This window comes from Bison bison, unplaced genomic scaffold (genome assembly GCF_000754665.1).
Source record: "Bison bison bison isolate TAMUID 2011002044 unplaced genomic scaffold, Bison_UMD1.0 scf7180017864323, whole genome shotgun sequence".
Classification (NCBI taxonomy): domain Eukaryota; kingdom Metazoa; phylum Chordata; class Mammalia; order Artiodactyla; family Bovidae; genus Bison; species Bison bison.
In genome coordinates, this window is record NW_011494895.1 from 2662596 (window position 1) to 2687434 (window position 24839).

The following is a 24839-nucleotide window of genomic DNA, read 5'->3' on the forward strand; positions in this document are numbered from 1 at the left end:
ACGTCCGACTCTTTGCAACCGCATGGACTGTAGCCCTCCAGGCTCCTCTGTCCATGGAGTTCTCCAGGCAAGAATACTGGAGTGGGTTGCCACTCCCTTTTCCAGGGGATCTTCCCAACTCAGGGATCAAACGCAGGTCTCATACATTGCAGGCGGATTCTTTACCGTCTGAGCCACCAGGGAAGCCCTAAACACATGGTATCTTTCCATAATTAGAGGCTGGAGAGGGTTAATTATTTCAGTCTGTTGTAGGTCGCCCACTAAAACATTCAAAGGAAGCATCCGGACAGTTACTGAGTTAATTTACAATACAAGGTCTTTTTAACAGTTTCAGTCTTTTCCTTGCAGGACCATGCAGATTTGAGAAGCCATTTCTTCACAGTTGGGATGAAGCTAGAGACCGTGAACATGAGTCACATTTGCCCTGCATCCGTGACCAAGGTGAGCATCCATCCCCTGCTCCTGACCTCCACCTCTGGAGTGGATCGCATCGTAAGTCTTTCTATTCCAAGCCAACCCGAGGGAATAGGCTCGATGCCAAGTAAACCCAGGAAAGAGGGCTTCCTCTGCAGCCCAGCCCTGTCTTAAGCTCCCGTCTTGGTCACTTACATCATGGAGCGAGTTTGATCAGGTGCCTCCTCTTGTAACGGGTGGGTGAACATCACTTGTCCTCTGATAGTACAGAATGCAGACACTTGTGTCCTACAGTGACTTGGAGGAGATGCCGACGAGAAACTGAGTTTATAGCAGTGAACTCAGCCACTGAATATGTGCCACCTTCTCTTATTAGCCACATGACACTGAGCTTACCATTTGTGTGTGCTCATGAAAAGAACTGCTGGTAAGTTTGCATACATAGTCTTTGTACTAATAATTGGGCTCCTCCTGCTACACTGATTATAGCCCATGTGATCTGTTTTGAAAATACTTGAAAATGGTGATAAGCAAAGTCCTATTTCTGGAGTGAGGGGGCAGAGAACACTTCGCTTCCTTTCTCTCATCTGCTTTCACTGATTAAAGGAAAAGTCATATATCTACAATTCGCAGATTTAAAATGAAAGTACCATTTCATGTAAAGACATTTTTATTAACGAACTGATAGTCTTTTAAGATTATAACTTCCCTTCCCCATCAAAGAAGTCTCAGTGAACTCACCTATCGTAACATCTAAAGTATGTGTTTCTACTTTAAATACACACACACATGTATACATACATACATACACACACACACACATACTATTTATTGGAGGAAGAAATGTCAACCCACTCCAGTGTTCTTGCCCAGGAAATTCCATGGACAGAGGAGCCTGGCGGGCTGCAGTCGATGATGTCACAAGTCAGACATGACTGAGGGACTGAGCTTATCCACTATTTATATCATTTTATAAATGGTGGAAGAATCCAGCACATTTAGATTCTAGCCAACATGCGTTTTAGTTCCATTAGTATGACTGAAATGATCAACTTAAACTTTTTCATGATGGGACCACTTTAAGAATATATACTGAAACGGCAGTTATTGCTGCGACCATTGGGGTGAAATACATTTACTTCATATGAAAGCTGTGCCAGTCTTCCTTCAGAGCATTATTTGTTCATCTCAAGGAATTAACCCTGGGTGCTGTTGTCTTTTCTTTCAGGTTTTTAACAATCATTTTTTTCAAGTGACTATTGATGACCTCAGACCAGAGCCTAGTAAACTCTCGATGTTGTGCCATGCGGACTCTTTGGGGATTTTACCAGTACAGTGGTGCCTTAAAAACGGAGTCAATCTCACCCCTCCCAAAGGTTTGTGTTTTGTGAAAATTGACAGCGTTTGGGTGGTGCAGGAGGACTCGTATTGTCACCAACGTGATGCCTTTGTTGATGTGGAGTTGTTTATGCCATAAATGTTTCAGATGCAGTGGGTTACAGTGTGCTTCTTGGTTAGCTTGACGTAGGGTCTGTTACAGCTCCTGGGGCTTCCCAGGCAGTGCTAGCGGTAAAGAACCCACCTCCCAACGCAGGACACAGAAGATGCAGGTTTGATACCCGGGTCGGGAAGATGCTCTGGAGGAGTACGTGGCAACCCACTCCAGAGTACTCTTTCTTGAAGAATCCCATGGACAGAGGAGCCTGATGGGCTACAATCGATGGGGTCACACAGAGTTGGACACGGCTGAAGTGACTTAGCACCCACATGTGTACACACACACAGCTCCATCCCCTGGGGAGGTATGTGGCCCTGGGCTCCTCTGTGAAACATTGCTACCCTTCTGTTATTGTATGATTGGCAGCTGTGTTTCTGCTGTGTGTTGAGAGGGTACAGAATTGCCAAGTGATTGGGATTAAAAACTTGAACGTGTCTGAGCTGTGGCTTTAAAAAGGCAGCAACCTGCTAATGAAACATTTCTTTAAAACGGTATTTCCAATAAGTTGACTTTCCCCCAGAGCCCAGTTGCTCTCAGATTTTCAGCACTTTGTTTCCATAAGACATGACAGTAATTAAGTTGGGAACCAGGTTGCGTTCCAGTCCTCTTAAATTGAGATCCATAAACCATAGTATCAGTGAGTACCGTGCTGTACTTTACAGATGTGATTTCCTGTCCTTGTAGTTCTCAGTTTATCCAGGGAAGATGCAGAGAGATGAAAGGTGAGAAGATGGATAGGAAAAGAAAGGGAATGAAGGAAGAGAAAAAAACAAGAATAAAGAGCTAAAGTTCCGCAGAGATTTTGACAGATAATCTCAAATAAAACAGGACTTTTGTGCTCATCTCTTCAGATCTCCGGAGATTGGGTTATATGGACATCAGTTGTGTTGCACCGCACTTACTGTGGAATGACTATACTTTGCTGGGCTTTTATCCTAACTCATCCTCCAGTGTCAGCCCCACGGAAGAGATGCTTTTGAATTGTTTCCATCTCGGCCCTTGCTTCTTCTCATTAAACTTCTGCAGTAATGGAATTCAGCCTGATTATAATGTTTCTCCAAAACACTGCTTCCCCTGTTTCCAGTGCCAAATTCACTGAGTCCTCAAAATGAGGATTTCCCTACAAGGAGACTTAGTTCCAGGAGTTTATGTAACCTGCCCAGGACCCACGCTTAGTAACAGGACAGGCGGTCGGGCTCCTGACTCTTTGCTCAGTTGTTGGTGGTGAAGATTAGGATCACGTGCCCTCTGTTTTTGTGTCCATTTAGGTGCCTGTGGATGACTCTGCAAATCAGTGTGCCTCAGTTTTCAAGACTCGTAAATGGGGGCACCCCTGGTACCCCACAGATACTCTATAGCAGGGATCCCTGACCGCGGGGATCTGATGCCTGATGATCTGAGGTGGAGCTGATGTAATAATAATAGAAATAAAGTGCACAATAAATGTAATTTACTTGAGTCATCCAGAAACCATTCCCCTACCCCTGGTTCATGGAAAAATTGTCTTCCATGAAACCAGCCCGTTGCCAAAAAGGTTGGGAACCTCTGCTGTATAGAATCAAAGACGTGATACAAACCCAGTGTTCTTATAATTCTTTACGTGACAGTACAAGTTCTATGCTGTTTGCGTGCATGCTAAGTTGCTTCAGTCGTGTCTGACTTTGCTACCCTATGCACTGCAGCCCACCAGGTTCCTCTCTCCATGGGGATTTTCTAGGCAAGGATACTGGAGTGCGTTGCCATGTCTTCCTCCAGGGGATCTTCCTGACTCAGGGATCGAACCTGCATCTCTTATGTCTTCTGCGTTGGCGGGCGGGTTCTTTACCACTAGTCCTACCTGGGAAGCCCAAGTTCTGTGTTATGAACCATCTGCTGGTTCAGGCAAGAGAAGTCTTTTCCTTCTGTGAAATGTCAGCAGCTGGCCAGTTGTAGAGCTGGAAAGCCCTCTGGCCGTCTTTGTTTCTTCCCAACTTCTAATCAAAGTGTGTGTGTGCAGATGAGTCTCTTGTCATTGAAATGTTGCTTGGTTCGACTTGACAAATTTTGAGTTTGTTCCTAGAAAAATAGGATCTATTTAAGAATTAAAAAAAAAAAAATGAGTTGGGTATTTCCTCACATAGTTTAAAAAAATAGGAAAAACATTTATATCTGCATTTTGGATGTTTGTTGGATGGTAGAGGTTTAACATTTACCAGGGTCTTGAGAATTTTTAAATATGTTTCCGAAAAGAGATTATTCACATAGCTTGGAGCTTGACTAGTAAAATGGATGTGCCTATTTTGATAATTTCATTTTATGATATTAAGAAAATTGTTTTATATTAATATGGTTGAACTCTTAAATGTGCAGTGAAATGATGGTACAAATTTTTTTATAATATTAAATATTTTTTATATCTTAAGCTTTTTATACCTACCCTTCAGCCATAATTATCACTTCTCTGTCACCTAAGTATTTGTGATATTCGGTAAAATGAAATTGTCTTCATGTAGTCTTCCAGACTGTTCCTTCCACTGTTGAAATTGAAGCATATCTTTTCTAGGAGGAATGTTGGTATTATGTATCATTTGTAAAATTCTGAGTAATGGTGATTAGTATCTTCCAATGAGAAAATCTCAGTGATAATCATTTTTTAAACCCTTAAAGCAAGAAGTGATCCATCAGTAATCTTTTAGTTCAGTTCTGTTGAGTTGGTCAGTCATGTCCGACTCTTTGCAACCCCATGAATCGCAGCACACCAGGCCTCCCTGTCATCATCAACTCCCGGAGTTCACCCAAACTCATACCCATCGAGTCGGTGATGCCATCCAGCCATCTCATCCTCTGTCGTCCCCTTCTCCTCCTGCCCCCAATCCTTCCCAGCATCAGGGTCTTTTCCAATGAGTCAACTCTTCACATGAGGTGGCCAAAGTATTGGAGTTTCAGCTTTAGCATCAGTCCTTCCAATGAATACCCAGGACTGATTTCCTTTAGGATGGACTGGTTGGATTTCCTTGCTATCCAAGGGACTCTCAAGAGTCTTCTCCAACACCACAGTTCAAAAGCATCGATTCCTTGGCACTCAGCTTTCTTCACAGTCCAACTCTCACATCCATACATGACCACTGGAAAAACCATAGCTTTGACTAAATGGACCTTTGCTGACAAAGTAATGTTTCTGCTTTTTGTTAGGCTGTCTAGGTTTGTCATAGCTTTTCTTCCAAGGAGTAAGTGTCTTTTAATTTCATGGCTGCAATCACCATCTGTAGTGATTTTAGAACCCAGAAAAATAAAGTCTGACACTGTTTCCACTGTTTCCCCATCTATTTGCCATGAAGTGATGGGACCAGATGCCATGATCTTAGTTTTCTGAATGTTGAGCTTTAAGCCAACTTTTTCACTTTCCTCTTTCACTTTCATCGAGAGGCTTTTTAGCTCCTCTTCACTTTCTGCCATAAGGGTGATGTCATCTGCATATCTGAGGTAATCTTTACGCGTTGTCTTTTGGCTGTAGGACTGTTGTCTTGAGATGGTAGAGCTGTTACATATAATCCAGTGAGAAGAAAAGCAAAAACTTACATAGGTTTATAAATACGAGTAGATACTTAATGATCATAGAATCATGCCTTTTACGTGAACTCATCATAAGAAGAGAAATGCCCAGTAAAGTCATACTGAGATGGCACGATTTCTCAGATGAGGTGGATATCCAAAAGAGAAAGGAAGAAGTGGGTCTGTTTTGATGGAGTATGGAGGGACGGGTTCTCTCAGACTTGCTGGCAGGAATGCAGGTAGGTGCCAACTGTATGCAAGACAGTTTGGGAAGTTTTACCAAAATTACAGATGCATTTAGCTGTTGACTTAGCATTTCCACTTCTGGGAATTTCTCCTAAACTTATAATGTACTGATAATATGCATAAAAGTTTGGTTATTTTTGCAGCATGATGTGTAATAGCAAAAGACTTGGGAAAATCCAAGTGACTCTCTGTGTGGGGTTGGTTAACTCGATTTTGGATGTTTATGTAGTGAAAACTGTACAGCTGTTGAAAAGAATGAGGCAGATCTCTTCGTATTGACATGAGATGCTCTACAGGGTGTGCTGTGAGTGGGCTGATCAATGGGTTATAGTACCATGCCTTTTTTGCTAGAAAAGAGGCTAGTAAGGGTATATATTTTAATGTTTCTTTATGTATTGCTGCATTGGGTCTTGGTTGCAGTGAGCAGGTTTTCCTCTGGTCGTGTAGCATGGGTCTAGTTGCTCTGTGGCATGCGAGATCATAGTTGAGCCCACATTTGCCTGCATTAGAAGGTGGATTCTTAACCACTGGATCACCAGGGAAGTCCCAGGATGTGTATTTATGTTTGCACATATTCTTGTAAAGAGAGTCTGGAAGATTACGTAAGAAATTAATGAAAATGATGACTTGTATTTGGGAGCGTAGGGTATGGAGGTGGCGACCAGGGCAGCTAGGAACCAGACTTTTAACAGAATAGTTTTTAAGTCTTTTTATTTTTTTATTTTCTATTTGCTGTACATGAATGTTTTATTTATTCAAAATGATCACATATTATTATAAAAGGGTTTTTATAACTGAAAGTGGTATTAGAGATTATCTCATCACCTCCAATCATTATATATGTGGGGAAATTGAAGTTTAGTTGTGTTAAATGGTTTTTTAAGTTTTTTTTAAGTCTTGGGGCTGAATTGACATAAAACCCCATCTTAAGATCCCAAGTTGACTGTGTTTTCTGTATAACCACCCTTTATTGCTGTTTTCTCTCCCTGATACTTTGTAAAATCCGCCCTCCTCAGTAATTTGAGGGCATTTTGGTGGCCTTATGCAGGGCTGAGCCATGTCAGTGGACCATGACTTTCCCCTGACTGGAATGGTCTTTTGTGTCAAAGCATTTGGAGAATTTAAGCTCTAGGGAATAAAGTTCCAAATGTTTGCAGTTATAACAAAGATGCAGCTTTAATTATTGAACTTCCTTACCACTTGGGGCTTCCATGGACAGAGGAGCCTGGAAGGCTACAGTCCATGGGGTTGCAAAGAGTTGGACACGACTGAGTGACTAACACTTAACCGCTTGGGGACACCATATTGACTATGTATTTACATGTGTCATATATGTAGTAAAGTATTTTTATTTTTTTAATTAAAGTGAATTAAAATTGAGAGATGCTGGTGGTCTCGGTAGTGGTGGTTTTATGGTTGCTTGAGATAACTTGCTACGTGCCTTATACATCAGCATCTGATCTGGCAATCATGCTGTCGGATGCTTTCCAGCACCCTTATTTGCTTTAATAATGTATGAAAGTTTGTCGTTTTTAACTTGAATTCTGAGAGTGTGTAGGATTTGTTATTTTTGTTGTCGTGTTTAGTTGCTCTTTTGCAACCCCGTGGGCTGTAGCAGCCCGCCAGGCTCCTCTGTCCATGGGATTTCCCGGGCAAGAATAGTGGAGTGGGTTGCCATTTCCTTCTCCAGGGGATCTTCCTGACCCAGGGATCGAACTCCCATCTCCTGCATTGGCAGGCAGATTCTTTACCGCTGATTCTTTACCATGGAAACCCAAGATTTATAATACACATTGAAAACGAGTTCATATGTTTTCTTGTAATGGAAAGCATTACATTGTTTAGATTTCTGGTAGAACCATAAACACTGCCTTGAATTACAACAGGTCTAATCCCAAAACAGAGTAATGCACTCATTCCCCAGTGTGAAACAGCTGATGAAACAAGACACCTGGTGACACAGGAGATGTGCAGACAACATACGTCCCTACTCACATTATTTTGACTCCATTCCTATTTAAAAAAATCTGTCGCCAGATTCCAGATATAAATAGTCTAAGCTAGAATGGATCGAAATTTTTTAGTGTTGGCTCCATTTGAGCAGGTGCTTTCTTGGTAAGCAAAGGACAGAATCTTGGCAATTTTACTGCATTCGTTGCAGCCCAACAAAGAGATTCAGTGTCATAGCCACTTTGAAAGGGGATCAAACAAATAAATAAATCAAGAAGGCAAAAATGCATATAGGTTATCAACCGTGACTTGCTGTGTTTAAATCATTTCATTAACCTCCTTGGTGCATAACATCCAAGGTTAGGCACAGAATCACACCCCCCAGGGGATCTTTGCAGAGCATGTGAAGCCTGTATATTTCTGCTGTAAAATGTGCAAGCAAAAGCTAAAGTAAATCAATTATCTTTGCATTTCATCTCTCCTATTTGGCCATCTTAGTAGACACAGAACACAGTTTAAGAAATAGAGGTATTTTTCAATGATTATTAAGATACACGGTGATGAACCCCAATTGGTATTCTCTTTTCCTCAGACATTGACTGTCGTCTCCTATTTCAGACATTTCAGTGGGGGCAGACAATAATAAACACATTCATGGACCTCCCACTTTGATTGAAAAGAGGGCTACCATTTTTCCATATTTGATTCAGCTTTTTAAACAATGAAATAGAGCAGTGTAGATATTTTTGGAGACCCAGTCAACCTTGACTCTTCTATTTCACACCCCCATGTGATCTGTCGTGAATCCAGTCCATATTCTCAAGATCTGACTAGATACCATCATGACCGTGCTCATCCCGGTTGCCATCAGGTCTCCCCACTCTTTGGGTGGATTTTTAACATCTGAAAACATTCCTGATTGTTGCAAGCTAAGCATCCCTCTTGCTCACTTATCCCTGAATTTACTTTGTTCTTTAAGATTCTTAAGCTAGTTTCGCCTTTGACAGTTGACGTTTATACGATATCAGACTCCATCCTGGGGACATATCTATATCTCCTAACATTGTTTATGAATCAGAATAACACTTTGAGCCTGACTCCCGACTTAGGAGTGTGCATGTCACACTGTGACCTTCCATGCATTAAATACTTCTCAACATTTATTCTAAAAGATAAGGACTTTGGATAAGGCTGGTGTTTATACTAACTGGACTTACTTGTTTCCCTCCCCCATCTTTCTTTGTTTTTCTTTTTTCTTTTTCTGCGCTATTCCATGAATGTAAAAGCAGATTAATTCAATTGGAAATGAATGTGTAAATTTTCAAGATTGGCAGCTTGAAAGGTTGTGAAAATGAATGTCAACTAAAAATATGGAGGGAGGTGGTGGATTTCAAAGGCAGGGATTGCTCTTTTTTAAAAAAGAACACAGAATAGGAGCTTTTACCCCTGTGGTCCCTTTTAAAAATTTTTTTTGAGAGAGAGAAATCTTTTTTTAAAGCCTTGGCCTTCCCCCCCATCCCAAGTCACTGGCAAGGGATAGAAGAGCCATGATTGCCTCAGGGTTGTCACGGTTCACTTCCTGCGGTGGTGAGAGAGGTAACTTTCTCTTGTAATTGGATACAGTCCAGATTCTGTTAGTAAAGGAGAAGTGGAAGGCTGACACATTGTATTACTGAATTGGTTGGTGCTTTGATAGCAAAGATGCTGTGCCTTCAACATGTTTTTATTATTGAAATAATTCATGAACATGAGTGAAAATTTAGAAAACGCAAAGAGGTAAAAGAAAAAGTATCCAGAAGTCCTACCACTCAGATAATGATTTTGATATTTCCTAGTAAGTTTTTCTTACATTTCCTCTAGTCCTTTTCTTTGCATATTTTAATGTCAGTTTGATAATTCTGTATATGGTTACAGCAGTCTTTTCATCTAAACCCACAATAATCATTTTTTCATGAGTTTTTTTTTTTTTTAAATAAACTAGATTCAGTTTTCATGCCTGCATGAATTTCCACGGACTCAGCTAAGTTTCATATCATTTTCTATTTTCGGATATAAAAGTATTTTTTTATCCTCAGAATTATCACTAATAATTCCATTGCATCTTCATGAATCACATTTTATAAGTTTGAGGGGGTTTGTTTTTATGGGCTACATTCCCAGAAATGAAATTGTTGTGTCAACGTTCATGGATGTTTTTACTGCTAAGTTCTATTTCAGAAGAATTGTCCACTTGCACAGCCAGTAGTAAATGTTAGCAAGTGGAGCTGTTTTATGTCAATTAATTTGTATCATAAGGAAATGGGTCATCGACCCGTTTCCTTCTGGACCTGTAACAGTTGGAACTTCATACAGAATAAACACTAATTAAAGCTTAAATAACCCTAGTGGTGGAGGTTCAACAGTCTCTGATGGGAGCTTATTGCAAAATTTAATAGCCCAGGGGGTTTTGATTTCCTTTTATTTTCTTTTCCTCTCTGCTATTTTCCTCCCTCCTGGGTTTAAAACATGCTTTCCTGGCTGCGGTTAAGCCTTAGTACTTCTTGTTCTGTCTTTGTTGATTAATGAGTATAATTGACCCCTGTTGTCTCTATTATACAAGCCACAGCAGTTTGTTTTTTAATGTAGCAGTTATTTTCTGAGCTGTCACAAAAATGCCTTACAAAGCGAGCTCATTATCAGTCCAAAGGAGAAGAATTTCAAGTGAGACAGTGAATGAAGGTCTCTTAAGAGAAGGAGGAGAAGTTGAAGCTGTTCAAATGTTCAAGGAAAGGAGTTCTGGGGGCAGGATAACGGCTTATTGCTCGGGTACCCAGCAAAACTTGGATATATCCTGAAATTAGTAGAATAAAAATCGTTCCCCACAGTCTTGGCAACTGGGTATAGAAGGACTGATTGCAGGTCCAAGAAACCTTGAGTCCAGCGTTTATGGAGAGGATTGAAATCCATTAGAAGTTGGTGGTTATGAATGTAATCGAACACCCAGGTAAAAGTGTCTGTACGAGGAGTAGAGGTGATCTGTTAAGTTGTAAAGTTTTATCTGAACAAGATGCTAACCAAACAGAATACCTAAATTTGATGTTATTTCAGAAAATGGTTTGCTATTCATTTATAATAGTTTTTTTCCCCTCATTTCTCCCTTCTCCCTTTACCCCACGATCTTGATGAGATTTTCCTTTGCTCACAAACTAACCCAGAGTGCAGCAGAGGTCCAGGGAAGAGAAATGGAACGAAAGGAGATCTTGATTTTAACACAGCCAGTCCACCCTGGCCCTGAACAAGCAGGGCCCTTCTGTGGCAGGGCTCAGCTTGTCTCCAGCTGTTCGGCTGCGAGCTCTTCTGGGGAATGTCTTGCTGTGTAACCTCTCTTTAACCCGTTGCACTTTTCTCTAGGAGAAGAGATGGAAATTCACCACAGAGGGAAGGGAGAGTATCCTAAGTGGCAGTCATAAGTAGTAATAGTGGCTCTGAGGCAGTTAATGCTACAGCTAGAGGAGACTTAGGGTTTCTCTGGTGGCTCAGTCGGTAAAGAATCCACGTGCAGTGCAGAAGGTGCGGGCTCAGTCCCTGGGTTCAGAAGATCCCCTGGAGAAAGAAATGGCAACCCACTCCAGCATTCTTGGGAAAATCCAGTGGGTGGGGGTGACTGGCGGGCTGCAGTCCATGGGGTCGCAAGAGTTGGACTCGACTTAACCACTAAACCACCACCTGAGGAGACTTTGACGATCGTTTCTTCCTTTTGTGGGTTAGCAGGTAGGGAAAGTCAGGTACAGAAGACTTAATTTACTCTGACCTTGGTTCATTCCAGTCCCATTAGAACTGGGTCTTAATCTAGTTCTCCTTCCTGGTTCAGTACTTTTTGTTCAGCGAGGGGATGTCTCACCAGCTTTTAGTGACTTCTCACTGGCTTTTAGGCGTCTTTTAGTAAATTCTTCCATTCTTATATATTCATGCAAGGATTTGATCCAAAACAGTCCCAGAGAAAGTACTCGAAGTGGAAGATTACCTTGATGGTAAAGAAACTGGGCAGTACCTTACTTAAGACGCATTTCGTTTTGTTTATGAATAGTCAGAAGAAAGTTCATTTGGATGCTTCCAGAAACCTCTAGTGCCAGAGCCCTCTGGCTGGAGGGGCAGCTCTGGCGGGGAAGGGCACGTGGAAGAACGTGCGGAGCATCTTCATAACTAGCTGCAGAGTTCCCAGCATCTTAGGACTCTGAGACGTCTCATCTTCTTGCTTGAGGAACTGTCACTCATTGTAGAGACATCTCAGGAGCAAGGTGGGTGGGGAGAGGCTCTGCCACTGATGGCGGGCAGGGGAGGGTCAAGGGTCAGTCCCCAGACCAGGGAGATGGCTGCCTTCTTGGTTAACCCTCACCCTCATCTTTAAAAGAATTGAGTAGCTGCAGCTTACTTAATGAAAAGTATACTCTTTTGTATGCATGTAAGTTGGAAGCAAACAGTATCTTGAGTTTCTTCAGTGTGGGAATTTCTGTAGTCTCTGCAGCTGTGGGATTTAGTAACAGAATTCCCCATGTGAAGTGAATTTGCAGGTGCAGAATTTATGATGATACAGGGCAAAGAAATCGGGGGGCTTGGGTTAAGAATATACTTAAGAAATCCCTTACGGATTTATTTTGTATATACTTGGACCAGTGAAGAGAGAACTGAAAATGATGGTTATAGGGACATTTGCACACTTTCAGTTAATCCTGATTGGTTCTGTATTTTTTTTTCCAGTTGTCTTCCTGTGTTTATAGGAAACGCAGATGACACTCACATTAAGAGATATTTTCCTCCCTAGGTTCAGTCATACACTCAACATTTCTTGTTTTACATTTTAAACTTCTCACATGTCTTGTCCTGGTGGTCATGATGGATCTATATATATATTGTATAATTATGTAGCTCTCCCCACCCCTCGATGAAATGAATAAAGAAACACATTAAATTTAGTACATATGAATAGTTGGTTCTCAAACTCCTCAGCATCTCAGATGTGCCCACAAAACTTCCCCCAGAGAGGCCCATCTTCTCGGGTCTTCATTTTCCTTCCTTTTTCATCAATTCGAAGGGAATTGATGAATATTCCTCCCCCTGTCCAGATCTGTGGAGGCTTTCTTGGTACAATCTCAACTTAATCTTTTGCTGTTTGTCTTACCTTCTGCTGCTCCTTAAAGGTTATTCTTCTCTAGCGGTGTTTTCTGATAGAATCTCGCAGTTTCCCTGAAGATGTCGCGATGTGAGCTCATGGGAGCTCAGAGCTGATATGAAGGCACGTTCCTGTGTTCTTGCACAGTGCCTCGTGCGTGTGTGTTTTGTGTGACACTCTCATCTGCTCTCCCCAAAGCAGATCTCCCTCTCGGCCTGTGATGATGTGGGCAGATACCCTCCTTCATCTGATTTCAGGCCCTGAATTATGGTGATGGGGTGTACCTTACCTGTATTTGGAGCTTTACACTTTGTACAGTGTTTCATTCAACCCTCATAAGATACGACGTGTTGTCACACTTGAGAAAGGGCCTCACCTTTTGAGCGCAGCTAAAGTTGCCCCGCTTTGTACCTTAACCCTAACGCCCTGCAACGCTCTTCTTTGGTCTGAGACGGGGCGCAGTTGACGGGTTGGATCTGTGTTTTGTCACGCAGGTTACTCCGGCCAGGACTTCGACTGGGCAGACTATCACAAACAGCACGGGACCGAGGAGGCACCTCCCTTCTGCTTCAGAAACGTAAGATGCCTGCTGCGTGCTGCTCGTTTTCTCATGTATGTTACCCACCTTGAGTTGCACACGCTGTGTAAGTTGCTTCCTGTTTATTGACCGTGGTGGGCTTAGAGTGCCACCCTGCACCGCAGGATCCTAAACTTCGTGTTGGTTTTTTCCCCGCTGTATCGGTTGGGGTGATGCTGGGCTGTTGTAGCAGACTGGAGACGAAACGTGTCGTTAAGTTTCTCTCTCCCTGGTGGATGGTCCAGGTTGTTACCAATCAGCAGATGGTTCTCCTTGTGCTGAGCCTTGGGCTAGGCTTGTGCTTGGCTTGGCCATCTGAGTCTAGTGAGCAGACAGGAAAGGGAGAGCCGGGAGAGGAGAACCTTGGTTCTAGACGCTGAGTTTGATACTGGTGCACATTACGTATTACTTCTGTCACCTTCCATTGTGGAGAAGTAGTCACTCGGTGGCATGATGCCACGAGAGTGGGAAGTGTGCCCTGGTCAGGCGACTGCTCCCCCATCTTGAGCCTGGACGCTGGCAGGAGGAGGACAGATTTTGGTGCACAGCCAGCCACCAGGGCTGTTAACTGTGGCTTCCCTTATGGCTCAGTGGTAAAGCATCTACTTGCCAATGCAGGAGATGTGGCTTCAGTCCCTAAGTTGGGGTGATCCCCTGGAGAAGGAACTGGCAACCCATTCCAGTATTCCTGCCTGGGAAATCCCATGGACGGAGGAGCCTGGCAGACTACAGTCCATGGGGTTGCAAAGGAGTCAGCCACGACTGAGCACCTAACCAACAACAGAGTGTGGCATGTGGGATTGTAGTTCCCAGCTCAGGAATCGAACCTGTGCCCCCTGCATTGGGAGTGTGGTGTCTTAACCACTGGACTGCCAGGGAAGTCCATGGAGTATAATATTGATAAGTTCATGGAGTAGGAGATTCTCTGCCCCAGAGAAATAATGTTAAATTATGTTCCTAAATTTCTTTATTGGATTAAAGTAATAAGATACTAAATCCAACACTTTTCTGCTGTGCTTACTTTAAACTACCTATTCAAATAGACCTTTTTGGCACAGTGACACATGAAGTAACTGTATGTGTGTTCAAACATGTGTACTTGCTTAGTTATAGGAGTTTCTTGTACAACATAGTTTATAAAGTATTCATTGAAACATAGAAACTGAAAAGGGATGTGAATCATCTCCATCTTGAGAATGAGACACAAAGGTTTAGCCTCATAAGTTGAACATGCATTTAGTTATGAAAGTTCATTTTTTATGCTAAGAACGAAGACTTGGCCCTCCCACTGGGGACTGTGCCTACTGCAGAGTGTCACGCTCCCACACTGAAGCCGTGTTTTCCAGCACGTGCTCCTAGAGCTGCTGATTCATTGCTGCCTCAGGATAATTCATCCTCCAGGGACTCGGTTGGCAGCCCTTTCTGTTGGGAAGAGCTGGCTTAATAGAGAGAGGCTCAATACTGAGCATAAATCAGAATCAGATTTGGGAAAATTAAGTAGGTTGATGACGAGGTCAGCTTGTGCTCATAAATACCGAAACACATCTGTGGCAGGGCTGGAAATCAGGGCTCCATACGTGATCCGGTGAACTCCTACCGGCTGACGTTGCCTTTCACGGCATTGACAGAGCTGTATGGTGTGTGTGTATGTGTGTGGGGGGGTGGGTGTGGAGACAGCTGTGCGACCAGCCAGCAGAGGACAGCAGCTGGTCAGCCCTGAAGGCGTGTTAAGTCCATTGGAGTCTTACTGGACTCTGTGCTGTGTTGATATCACTAGTCATGGAATCTACTGGCCTCATTGCCTTTCATTTAATTGTGGAAACTCTTCATCACATCCTCCGACCCTTCTGAGGCCATGCTTTCTTCCAGACGGAAGATCGTCCTTCCCCAACTTTTTAGCCGTGGAAAGAAAACCTTCATGTCCCTGTCTCATTTTGGATTCGGCAAGTTATTTCTTCCAGGCCAACATGCTTCCCTCAAGGCATCTTTTTATCTGCCCTCTGCCAGCCGTTGTTCAAATGGATCTTTATGGGCAGTTAGGAGCTGTGTCCCCAGGTGGCCTCTGAGGTTTCAGGATTCAGCATACCAAGATGAGATCTGTATTAATGAAAACACTGGCGTTTTAATTAGGAATGCACTTGTTATCAAGGTGCCCCCCCCCAACTTTGTGTCTGGTTGTCTGTTTATTTAATCGACAGCGTGGGTATCTGCCTGGTGGCACGTGCGTTGCATTATTGGGACCTTGCTGGACGATGTTAGCAGGCTACACATGCTCTTGAATGGCATGCTTATTGTGAATTCACTTTTTAATTCCACATCTTGTGTGTACTAGAGGAGGGGTAATGCGGAAGTGGGTGTGTGGAGGATATTGCCCTGGGGATGTTTGAAAATCCGAGATGGTTCTGAGATGGATCGACACAGCCAAATACTTAGTAGAATAAAGTCACAGGTAACAGTTTTGCTATTGGTCCTTTATAAATTACCCTCCTACAGTGAGCTAAAATGAAGTCGGTTATACGGTTGTAGCTTTCCCTTATTAAGTAGGATAAAATGCATTTTAACTGACTTAGAGACTTTTCAGGCAGCCTATCAGGTCATGTCATCAAAAAGAAGCTTAATACCTAATAGTCATGAACCTGGCAGGATGACTTGCAGAAAAACAGCCAACCTAGGATTTCTTCATTTCCAGAGAAACATAAAGGAAAGGAGCAAATGGGTTTCTTAACACACACATTGGATAATTTAGTTCTGGTAACATAAAGATTTAATTGCATTTTCGACTTAACGTCCATTTAAAAAAAAAAAATGGAAATATGAATTACCTTGTTTTCCTTCTACAAGTCACATCAAGATGTAATCTCTCTTACTTACAGGAACCTGTTTATCTCAGTTTATGTATTTCAAATTAGATGTCTTTATACAATATTGTAACTTCAGATAAAAAACTTGTAAGTAGTGGGTAATTTGGGGAAAGTTTCATATTTATTTTGAAATATTAGGAGGGAGTGTTGCTTCAAGCATTGGCTGAGTAAGCTCGTACTGACTTGATCCTCCTGCAGACAGCAACTGTAAATTCTGGATGGAATACCAAAACAGGCACCTGAGAGTTGTGGAGAATGAACATAAGCAGGCAGATTCTGGAGGGAGGCGGGTGCCCGGAAGAAAGGTGTGCAGGAGTGGTCATCCCATTTTTTTTTTTTAACAGACTTTTGCATTTATCTTATGGCCCTGCAATCCTTCTTTCCCTAGAGACATGAGACCTTAGTGTTAGAGACTGAATTTTGTCCCCACAGAATTCATGTGTTACAGTCCTAATTCTCAGCACCTCGAAATGTTGACTACTCGGAGTTAGAGTACTTAGGGAAGTAACTAGGTAATGTGAGGTCTTGTGGATGGGCCTTTATCCACCATGATGTGTGTCCTTATAAGAAAAGGAGATGAGGACACAGACCCCACGCATGGCAGGAAGACGGTGTGAAGACATGGAGAAGATGGCGAGGCCTCAGAAGAAATTCATCTTGCTGACGACTTAATCTTGGATTTCTAGCTTCTAGAACCATGAGTCAATATTTCTCTTGTTTGAGTTTCCCAGCCTGTGGTATTTGCTATGGCAGCCTGAGCATATTAGTGAACTTAGATTCACACAAAAACTTGTCCTTAAATGTTCATCGTGGCTTTGTTCACAACTACCAAAGCCTGGAAACCGCTCAGCTGCCCTCCAGCTGGTAGCTGGATAGACAAACCGTGGTTCTTCTGTAGATACCAGTCAGCATGAAGTAGAATGAGGTGCCAGTCCTGTGGCAGCATGACTGATTCTCAAATAACACTTTGCTTAGTGAAAAAGGCCAGACTCGCAAGGCTCCCTAGCACAGTAGTCTCCCTAGATGGTGTTAGAGGAAAAGTGGAATTACAGTAACAGAAAATAGATCCAGTGGTCCAGGAGTTGGGGGTCCTGGAGGGATTGATCGCCAGAGTCCCAGTGCCAGGCCTCTTTGCAGGTGACGGCCCTGTTCTGTGTCTTGACTGCGATTATGGCTGCATGATTGCATGCGTCCATCTGATAGTCCTGCCTTCCTAGGACATCACACTGAAAAGAATGGATTTCCCTCTATGTGTATTTTTAAAAGTGAATTTCAAAAGTAAATAAAAATAAACAAAAGGATCAAAGGGAAAATAAGGACCATTTCAGATAAAAGGAAACTGGGAGGCCAGCACCAGCAGACCTGCAGTTAGAGGGGTGGGATGGGTAGGCAGGTGGGAGGGGGGTTCAGGATGGGGAACACATGTACACTCATGGCGGATTCAAGTCAACGAATGGCAAAACCAATACAGTATTGCAAAGTAAAGTAAATAATTAGTTAAAAAATAAAAACAACAACAAAAACAAACTGGAGGACAGACGTTGTGCTGAAGGAGGTGATGCCGGGTGGAGATTGCGGCCTCCTTTCACCCTGAAATGTACCCGGTGTGATATGAGTGAGGAGCACAGGGAAGAGAAGTGATTGGCATCACAGTGATCCTGGGGTCGGAGGGATGCACACAGAGCTGGAAAATGAGAAATTATTAGGCACCTGCTGTGAGCCAAGCAGAGGTCTCTTTTCTGGGACACAAATGAAGCATGTGTGGTTCTTTCCTCATGGGTGATGGGGAAATAAGCGTGTGAACTCACCTCTCTTAGTACGATCTGTGCACTTGCATGCATGTGCACATATATGCGTGTGCACTTGATTGCGTGTGCATGTGTGTGCATTTCTGCTGCGCCAGCTGGCTCTGCTCTCGCTGAGCATTTTCTCGTTGTGGCATCTGCTGGCTCAGTGTCCGTTCTCTTTCTCTTCCAGACATCGTTCAGTCGGGGATTCACGAAGAACATGAAGCTTGAAGCCGTGAACCCCAGGAACCCGGGCGAGCTCTGTGTGGCCTCCGTCATAGCTGTGAAGGGGAGGCTGATGTGGCTCCGCCTGGAAGGTACTCGCAGTCCTGATGGTTCTGAATCCGGGGTCCCCCGGGAGCGGGCGGGGCCGACGGCTGCAGCACTGCCCAGTGTGCCTGCTTTGCTTTCCTCGTGTTTCAGCTGTCTTAATTATTCAGCATTCTTAAATAAGTGAAACGAATCAAAGGTAAATTCATTCAGAGGCTCTCGTCTTGACTAATAGTTTCATGAAATGAGATGCTGGTGTGAAATTATGTTTGGAACACAGTGGTCTTTTTACATCTCTGATTATACAAGCTAATGTCAAAATTAAATTAATATGAGTCACTAAAACTGGTATTTGAGGTCTTGGTTGTTAACAGGACAGAATTATATATTTGCGTTTTAATGTGAATCATACCCTTTACTTTGGTTTCTTTCACAGATGTTTAGGTTTTCCTTAAAATAGTAACTGGACATGACTATCTCCCCAAATATATAATAAACAGAATGTAAACCTGTTGGAGAAGGCAATGGCACCCCACTCCAGTACTCTTGCCTGGAAAATCCCATGGACGGAGGAGCCTGGTAGGCTGCAGTCCATGGGGTCGCACAGAGTCGGACACGACTGAAGCGACTTAGCAGCAGCAGCAGCAGACCTGTTTGTTTAGTGGTGTTTAAACCAGCAGTCCCCAGTCTTTTTGGCACAAGGGACCGGTTTCATGGAGGACGGTTTTTCCATGGACTGGGGGAGTAATGGTTGCAGGATGATGCAGGTGCCTTACACTTATTGCGCACTTTATTTCTATTACTGTATTGGCTTGACTGCAGATCATCCCAGGGGTTAGGGGCCCCTGGTTTAAACTGTTCTTCATAGCTTCATTTTATTTATAATCATCCAGATAATTCACAGAACAATACACTTCATAAGCAGAAGTTTGATTAGCTTGTGGACTTAAAACAGTGAGGAGGAATTAAAATGCATTTGATTGTTAAGGTTTTGTCATCTTCCTGTGATTTAAAATTCTTTGGGTCTTTTGTTTGTTTTTCAGTTTCCTAGCACTTGGCAGTTATTTCAGATGTATATGGGAAAAAAGGTGTTAGAGATGAGTCATACAATCCTGTTAGCTTTCCTAGTTTAGATTTTAAATTTTATGACACGGTCAACCACCATAGGCCTAGAAAGTTTGGAAGGTTATAATATTGGTGCCAGTATCTTTATCCTCTTTCCTCATTAAACAAGTCTTAAAAAAACACTGTGTTCTTTGATAGGCCTATCATCTAATAAATATTATAGTCCAAGAGATTGGAAGGGGCAGATTAGCTAAAAATCCTAATTTCCAGAAAATATTTTAAAACATAACCATGGTTTGGGATTTCAAAGTCAATCTAAAATAAAAGGAAATTCTGAAAAAAGTGATTGCTTAGTAGCTTTACACTTCTGCTGGAATTTTGGGTAGAATGGCCTCTAGTTGGAATTAGCCAAAATGTGGACACAGGTGTTATGGTGGTATTTCAGCAGTTACTGAAGTAGGATGTAAACTTATTTTCATTACTGCCTATAAAGTTGAATCAACAGCTGTTGGAAAAACAAGATCCCTTCAGTGATTTTTTGAATCCCTAGAGCTTGTTACCTAACACCATACTAAGCCTAATACTATGAGAGATTAGTCTTGTTTGCGCAGTTAATTTGGAAAAAAAAAAAAAAAGTGCTGAAGTTCAAAGTCCATGTTTCTTCATCATTATTTAGCACATTATGGTTAGAATTCCTTGGCAGTCATAATTTATTTAGCAATTTGTACTTGCAGAGTGCTTTACAGCTAACAGACAGCAGTTAAGAGTGTCCTGATTTTTATAGATGGAGAAACTAGCTGAGGCATTAAGATGTACCTGTGGTTTGGTTTTGTCCCTCTTAACATCTTTATTGCTTAATCCAACAGACCCTACAATGTCCCAATTCTTAAAAAGAATGATGAGCAGCATCTAGTGTGTATTTAACATTTTGACAGTCTTTCCTCATTATTGATCTTTTTCTTTGGATATCCACTTCTGGTTTTATAGCAGAGAAATGTAAATCAGCTCATGGCAGCTCTTGTTCTTACTTTCCTGAGTGCTTTCATTGGGATTAATGAAAATTAGTTAGCGTTAGGAAGCACGTCGGAAAATTGATTGTCCATTTTTTTCAGACCTTACATATTACAAAAAAAAAATCTGTTGAATATTGTTTACCTGGTGTTATTGGTCAAAATTATGCCTTCGCCTCATCAATTCAATTTAAAATTCATTCGGTCTCTTGATCTTTCTTGAATTTTGGGGTTTTTTAATTTTTTGGTTTTGTTTTGATTTTTTATCCCTCTCTGGATATTGACCTTTGAAAGTGACAGCAATCTTAATAGCACTTTATTTCTTATTATCTCAGATTTTTCTGTGTGTATTGTTTTCTTTCCTCAGTCCTGGAGACAAAATATTAGAGATTCACTCTTCTCACTTTAGTGCAGTTAAATTATTGTTAGGATCATGGTGATTCTTATTATAGACAGTTTATGTGACAATTTATTGTGTACTTCATACCAGTTTATCATTTTTATGTATTAAATTGATTTGAAATATTTTCAACACATAGCTAATTGACGAAGTTCGGGTAATTGAAATGATCATTTTAGTTTAGTGTTTGACTTCCCTTAAAGCCAGGTAGTTCTTTAAGTGCCTCTACAGGAGCTAATGTTGAAGAGGAAAAGAAGAGTCAAACACATGAGATGAGTGTAATATTATTTGGGGTTCATATTTGGGAAGAATGTCAAGTTTTCAAAAACTGCCGGCAGTGAACCAGGGCAGTTGCTGATGATGGGGTTTTGGGTTTGGGAGAGGATGTTGTGACGCTTTCTCGTGTGTTAATATCTGCTGTCAGTTAGCATCTCTAGGCTTAGCAGTTATTCATGTTCTGGGCTTCCCTGGTGGCTCAGTAGTAAAGAATCCACCTACCAGTGCAGGAGACTCAGGTTCCATCCCTGGGTGGAAGGATCCCCTGGAGGAGAAAGTGGCAATCCAGTCCAGTATTCTTGCCTGAAGAATTCCACTGGCGGGCTGCAGTCCATGGGGTCGCAAAAGAGTGGGACACAACTTAGCGACTAAACGACCGCGGTTCATGTTCTGTGCATTCAGTTACATTCAGTTATAATGTCTCTTGTGTCGTGGCCCCACACACTAGCTCCCAAGCGGTTACATCCGCATCTCACTGTCCAAGTGACGTTGTATTTATTTGCCATCATTTTCTCATGGGACATGTAGGGTGTGGGTGTTCTCAGAGTGTGTTAATTTTCTTGAAGAAGGTTGACTCCTTTGGATTGCCTTTCTTGGTCTTTCTTATTCCCATTATTACACTGTTTTCCTCCCGTTTCAAAGAGGTGTGGTATTCCACGTATTTTTGGTTGTCGGGTAAAAGTTAGGTGTTTCAGCCTTTTCGCTTAGGTAGAAAATACTTTTTATGTTACAAAAGTACCACGACCTGAGGCTTCATTTCCACTGGGTTATTTAGCTCCTTCATTGTTACCACTACAGGAATTTTTGTGGAGAGCTTTAGAACATGAGCAACAAAACCTGGATTTGAAATTGGGAGCCCTGTTAGAAGTGAAAGAAAGTTCTGGGTTAACATTTCTGCACTTTGAACATGGGGAGGGAATGGTGGCCCACCCAGTGTTTGTCACCTGGGGGTTTCCCTTCAGGTTTGTTAAAAACAAGCATACAGAGAACAAAAAGACACAAAGATGATCCAGAGGTCATCAGGTCTGTGGAGAAGTACCAGATTGCTTAATTCGAACCATCAACTTAGGTTGTTACTACAAGCATCTCCTGGACTTTTCTCTTTGCTGCCCTCTGAAACAAAATCTGGAGAGAATAAAACTTTTCCACAGTCAACACTAGAAAAACATACTGTAAACATTTCAGCCTCAGTCTGCTCTGTGTATCACTTTGGATGGGAGCTTTTTGAAAAGCCACATCCTTTACCATGAACCTCATATCCTCACTGACCAGTGCTGAGCACGCGGGGCCTGGCCCAGACATGGCCCTGATTCTACAGGTGACGTCCAGTGCAAGCAAAACCTGTCTTTGCCAGTTTTCACAGAGCACAATACTTGTATGAGAGTTCACGCACACTTTGCTTGCTCAAGTCTTGTCGAATGGATACGAGGAATAAATAAAAGCTGTGTCCCTCAGCGAGAAAGCGATTTAAGGTATGAGCAACCCCTTAAGAACTGCTTTTTGCTAATCGAGTGTTGAGGTAGTGAGATATTTTCTACTCATCAGCTGAAATTCAAAATCTCCTTCGTTGGTTTTTGCCATGTGCCTGGCAAACCGCCTTCGCTCATAATCCACAGGAGTCCTAGGCAAGTGCCAGTTCCCAGGGCTGCTCCACTCACCCCTTCTGACCCTGGGAGCAGGGTCTGGGAATCTGCATTTCATCTCACCCTCCCCAGATGATTCCTCTGGATGGGGAGTTTGTCAGGGCCTCTCAGACCGCAAATGTGCCAAGAAACTCAGACTAGGTTAACCTCTTCTGTCTAGAAGAGGTGAAGAAAACTGCCCTTTTAGACTTTCTCTATTATGATCAAGTCAGGTGGTTGATAAGTATTTTGCAGAGACTTGCAAAAATGAGACGAGGGAAAGTGCAAATGTGAAGATAATTATGTTTCCCACCAGTGTGGGTGGATTTTAAATCTTTGAGAAGGGATATGGGCTGCTGGAGCCATTTTGGGGAGAGGCTGCTTTAGCAGATGGTTGGGTATGTGTGTATATATTTGTCTTTGTGTGTGTATATATATGTGTGTGTGTATAGGTATATGTAAATATACATATATATATGGCTGTGTATATATATGTTTGTATATAAGGGCGTGTATATATATGTATATGGGTGTGTATTTAAGTATATATATGGGTGTGTACGTATAGGTATGTGTGTATATATATCAGTTCAGTTCAGTCCCTCAGTCATGTCTGACTCTTTGCGACCCCATGGACTGGAGCACACCAGCTTCCCTGTCCATCACCAACTCCTGGAGCTTGGGCAGACTCAAGTCCGTCATGTCAGTGATGCCATCCAACCACCTCATCCTCTGTCATCCCCTTCTCATCCTGCCTTCAGTCTTTCCCAGCATCAGGGTCTTTTCCAGTGAGTTACTTCTTCACATCAGGTGGCCAAATTTCAGCATCAGGCCTTCCAAAGAATATTCAGGATTGATTTCCTTTAGGATTAACTAGTTAGATCTCCTTGCAGTCCAAGGAACTTTCAAAGGTCTTCTCCAACACCACAGTTCAAAGCATCAATTCTTTGGCGCTCAGCTTTCTTGACAGTCCAACTCTCACATCCATACATGACCACTAGAAAAACCATAGCTTTGACTAGGTGGACCTTTGTTTGCAAAGTAAAGTCTCTGCTTTTTAATATGCTGTCTAGGTTGGTCATAACTTTCCTTCCAAGGAGTAAGCATCCTTTAATTTCATGGTTGCAGTCACCATCTGCAGTGATTTTGGAGCCCCCCAAAATAAAGTCAGCCATTGTTTCCACTGTTTCCCCATCTACTTGCCGTGAAGTTATGGGACTGGATGCCATGATCTTTGCGTTTTGAATGTTGAGTTTTAAGCCACTTTTTCACTGTCTTCTTTTACTTTCATCAAGAGACTCTTAAGTTCTTCGCTTTCTGCCATAAGGGTGGTGTCATCTGCATATCTGAGGTTATTGATATTTCTCCTGACAGTCTTGATTCCAGCTTGTACTTCATCGAGCCCAGGATTTCACCTGATGTGCTCTGCATGTAAGTTAAAAAAACAGAGTGACAGTATACAGCCTTGACAAACTCCTTTTCCAATTTGGAACCAGTCTGTTGTTCCACACCCTGTTCTAACTGTTGCTTCTTGACCTGCATACAGATTTCTCAGGAGGCAGGTCAGGTGGTCTGGTATTCCCATCTCTTTCAGAATTTTCCACAGTTTGGAAAATTGTGTGTGGAATCGATCCACACAGTCAAACACTTCGGCATAATCAATAAAGCAGAAATAGACGTTTTTCTGGAACTCTCTTGCTTTTTCTATGATCCAGTGGATGTTGGCAATTTGATCTCTGGTTCCTTAGCATTTTCTAAATCCAGCTTGAACATCTGGAGGTTTGTGGTTCATGTACTGTTGAAGCCTGACTTGGAGAACTTTGAGCATTACTTTGCTTGTGTGTGAGATGAATGCAAGTGTGCGGTAGTTTGAACATTCTTTGGCATTGCCCTTCTTTGGGATTGGAATGAAAACTGACCTTTTCCAGTCCTGTGGCCACTGCTGAGTTTTCCAAATTTGCTGGCATATTGAGTTCAACACTTTCACAGCATCATCTTTCAGGATTTGAAATTTCTCAACTGGAATTCCATCACTTCCACTAGCTTTGTTCGTAGCAATGCTTCCTAAGGCCCACGTGACTTCTCATTTCAGGATGTCTGGCTCTAGGTGAGTGATCACACCATCGTGATTATCTTGGTTGTGAAGATCTTTTTTGTACAGTTCTTCTGTGTATTCTTGCCAC

The 24839-nt window shown here is 42.3% G+C and overlaps 1 protein-coding gene across 4 annotated transcripts in view; it reads left to right on the forward strand.

Annotated features, from left to right (window-relative positions):
• SFMBT2 (Scm-like with four mbt domains 2) overlaps nt 1-24839 on the forward strand; it is a 178164-nt gene that overhangs the window by 111401 nt on the left and 41924 nt on the right. For all 4 annotated transcript variants that reach the window (XM_010853150.1, XM_010853147.1, XM_010853148.1 and 1 more), the window contains exons 8-11: nt 349-441; nt 1643-1790; nt 13283-13365; nt 18204-18330. In XM_010853150.1, coding sequence (XP_010851452.1) covers nt 349-441; nt 1643-1790; nt 13283-13365; nt 18204-18330 — 451 coding nt within the window. The remainder of the gene's footprint in view (nt 1-348; nt 442-1642; nt 1791-13282; nt 13366-18203; nt 18331-24839) is intronic.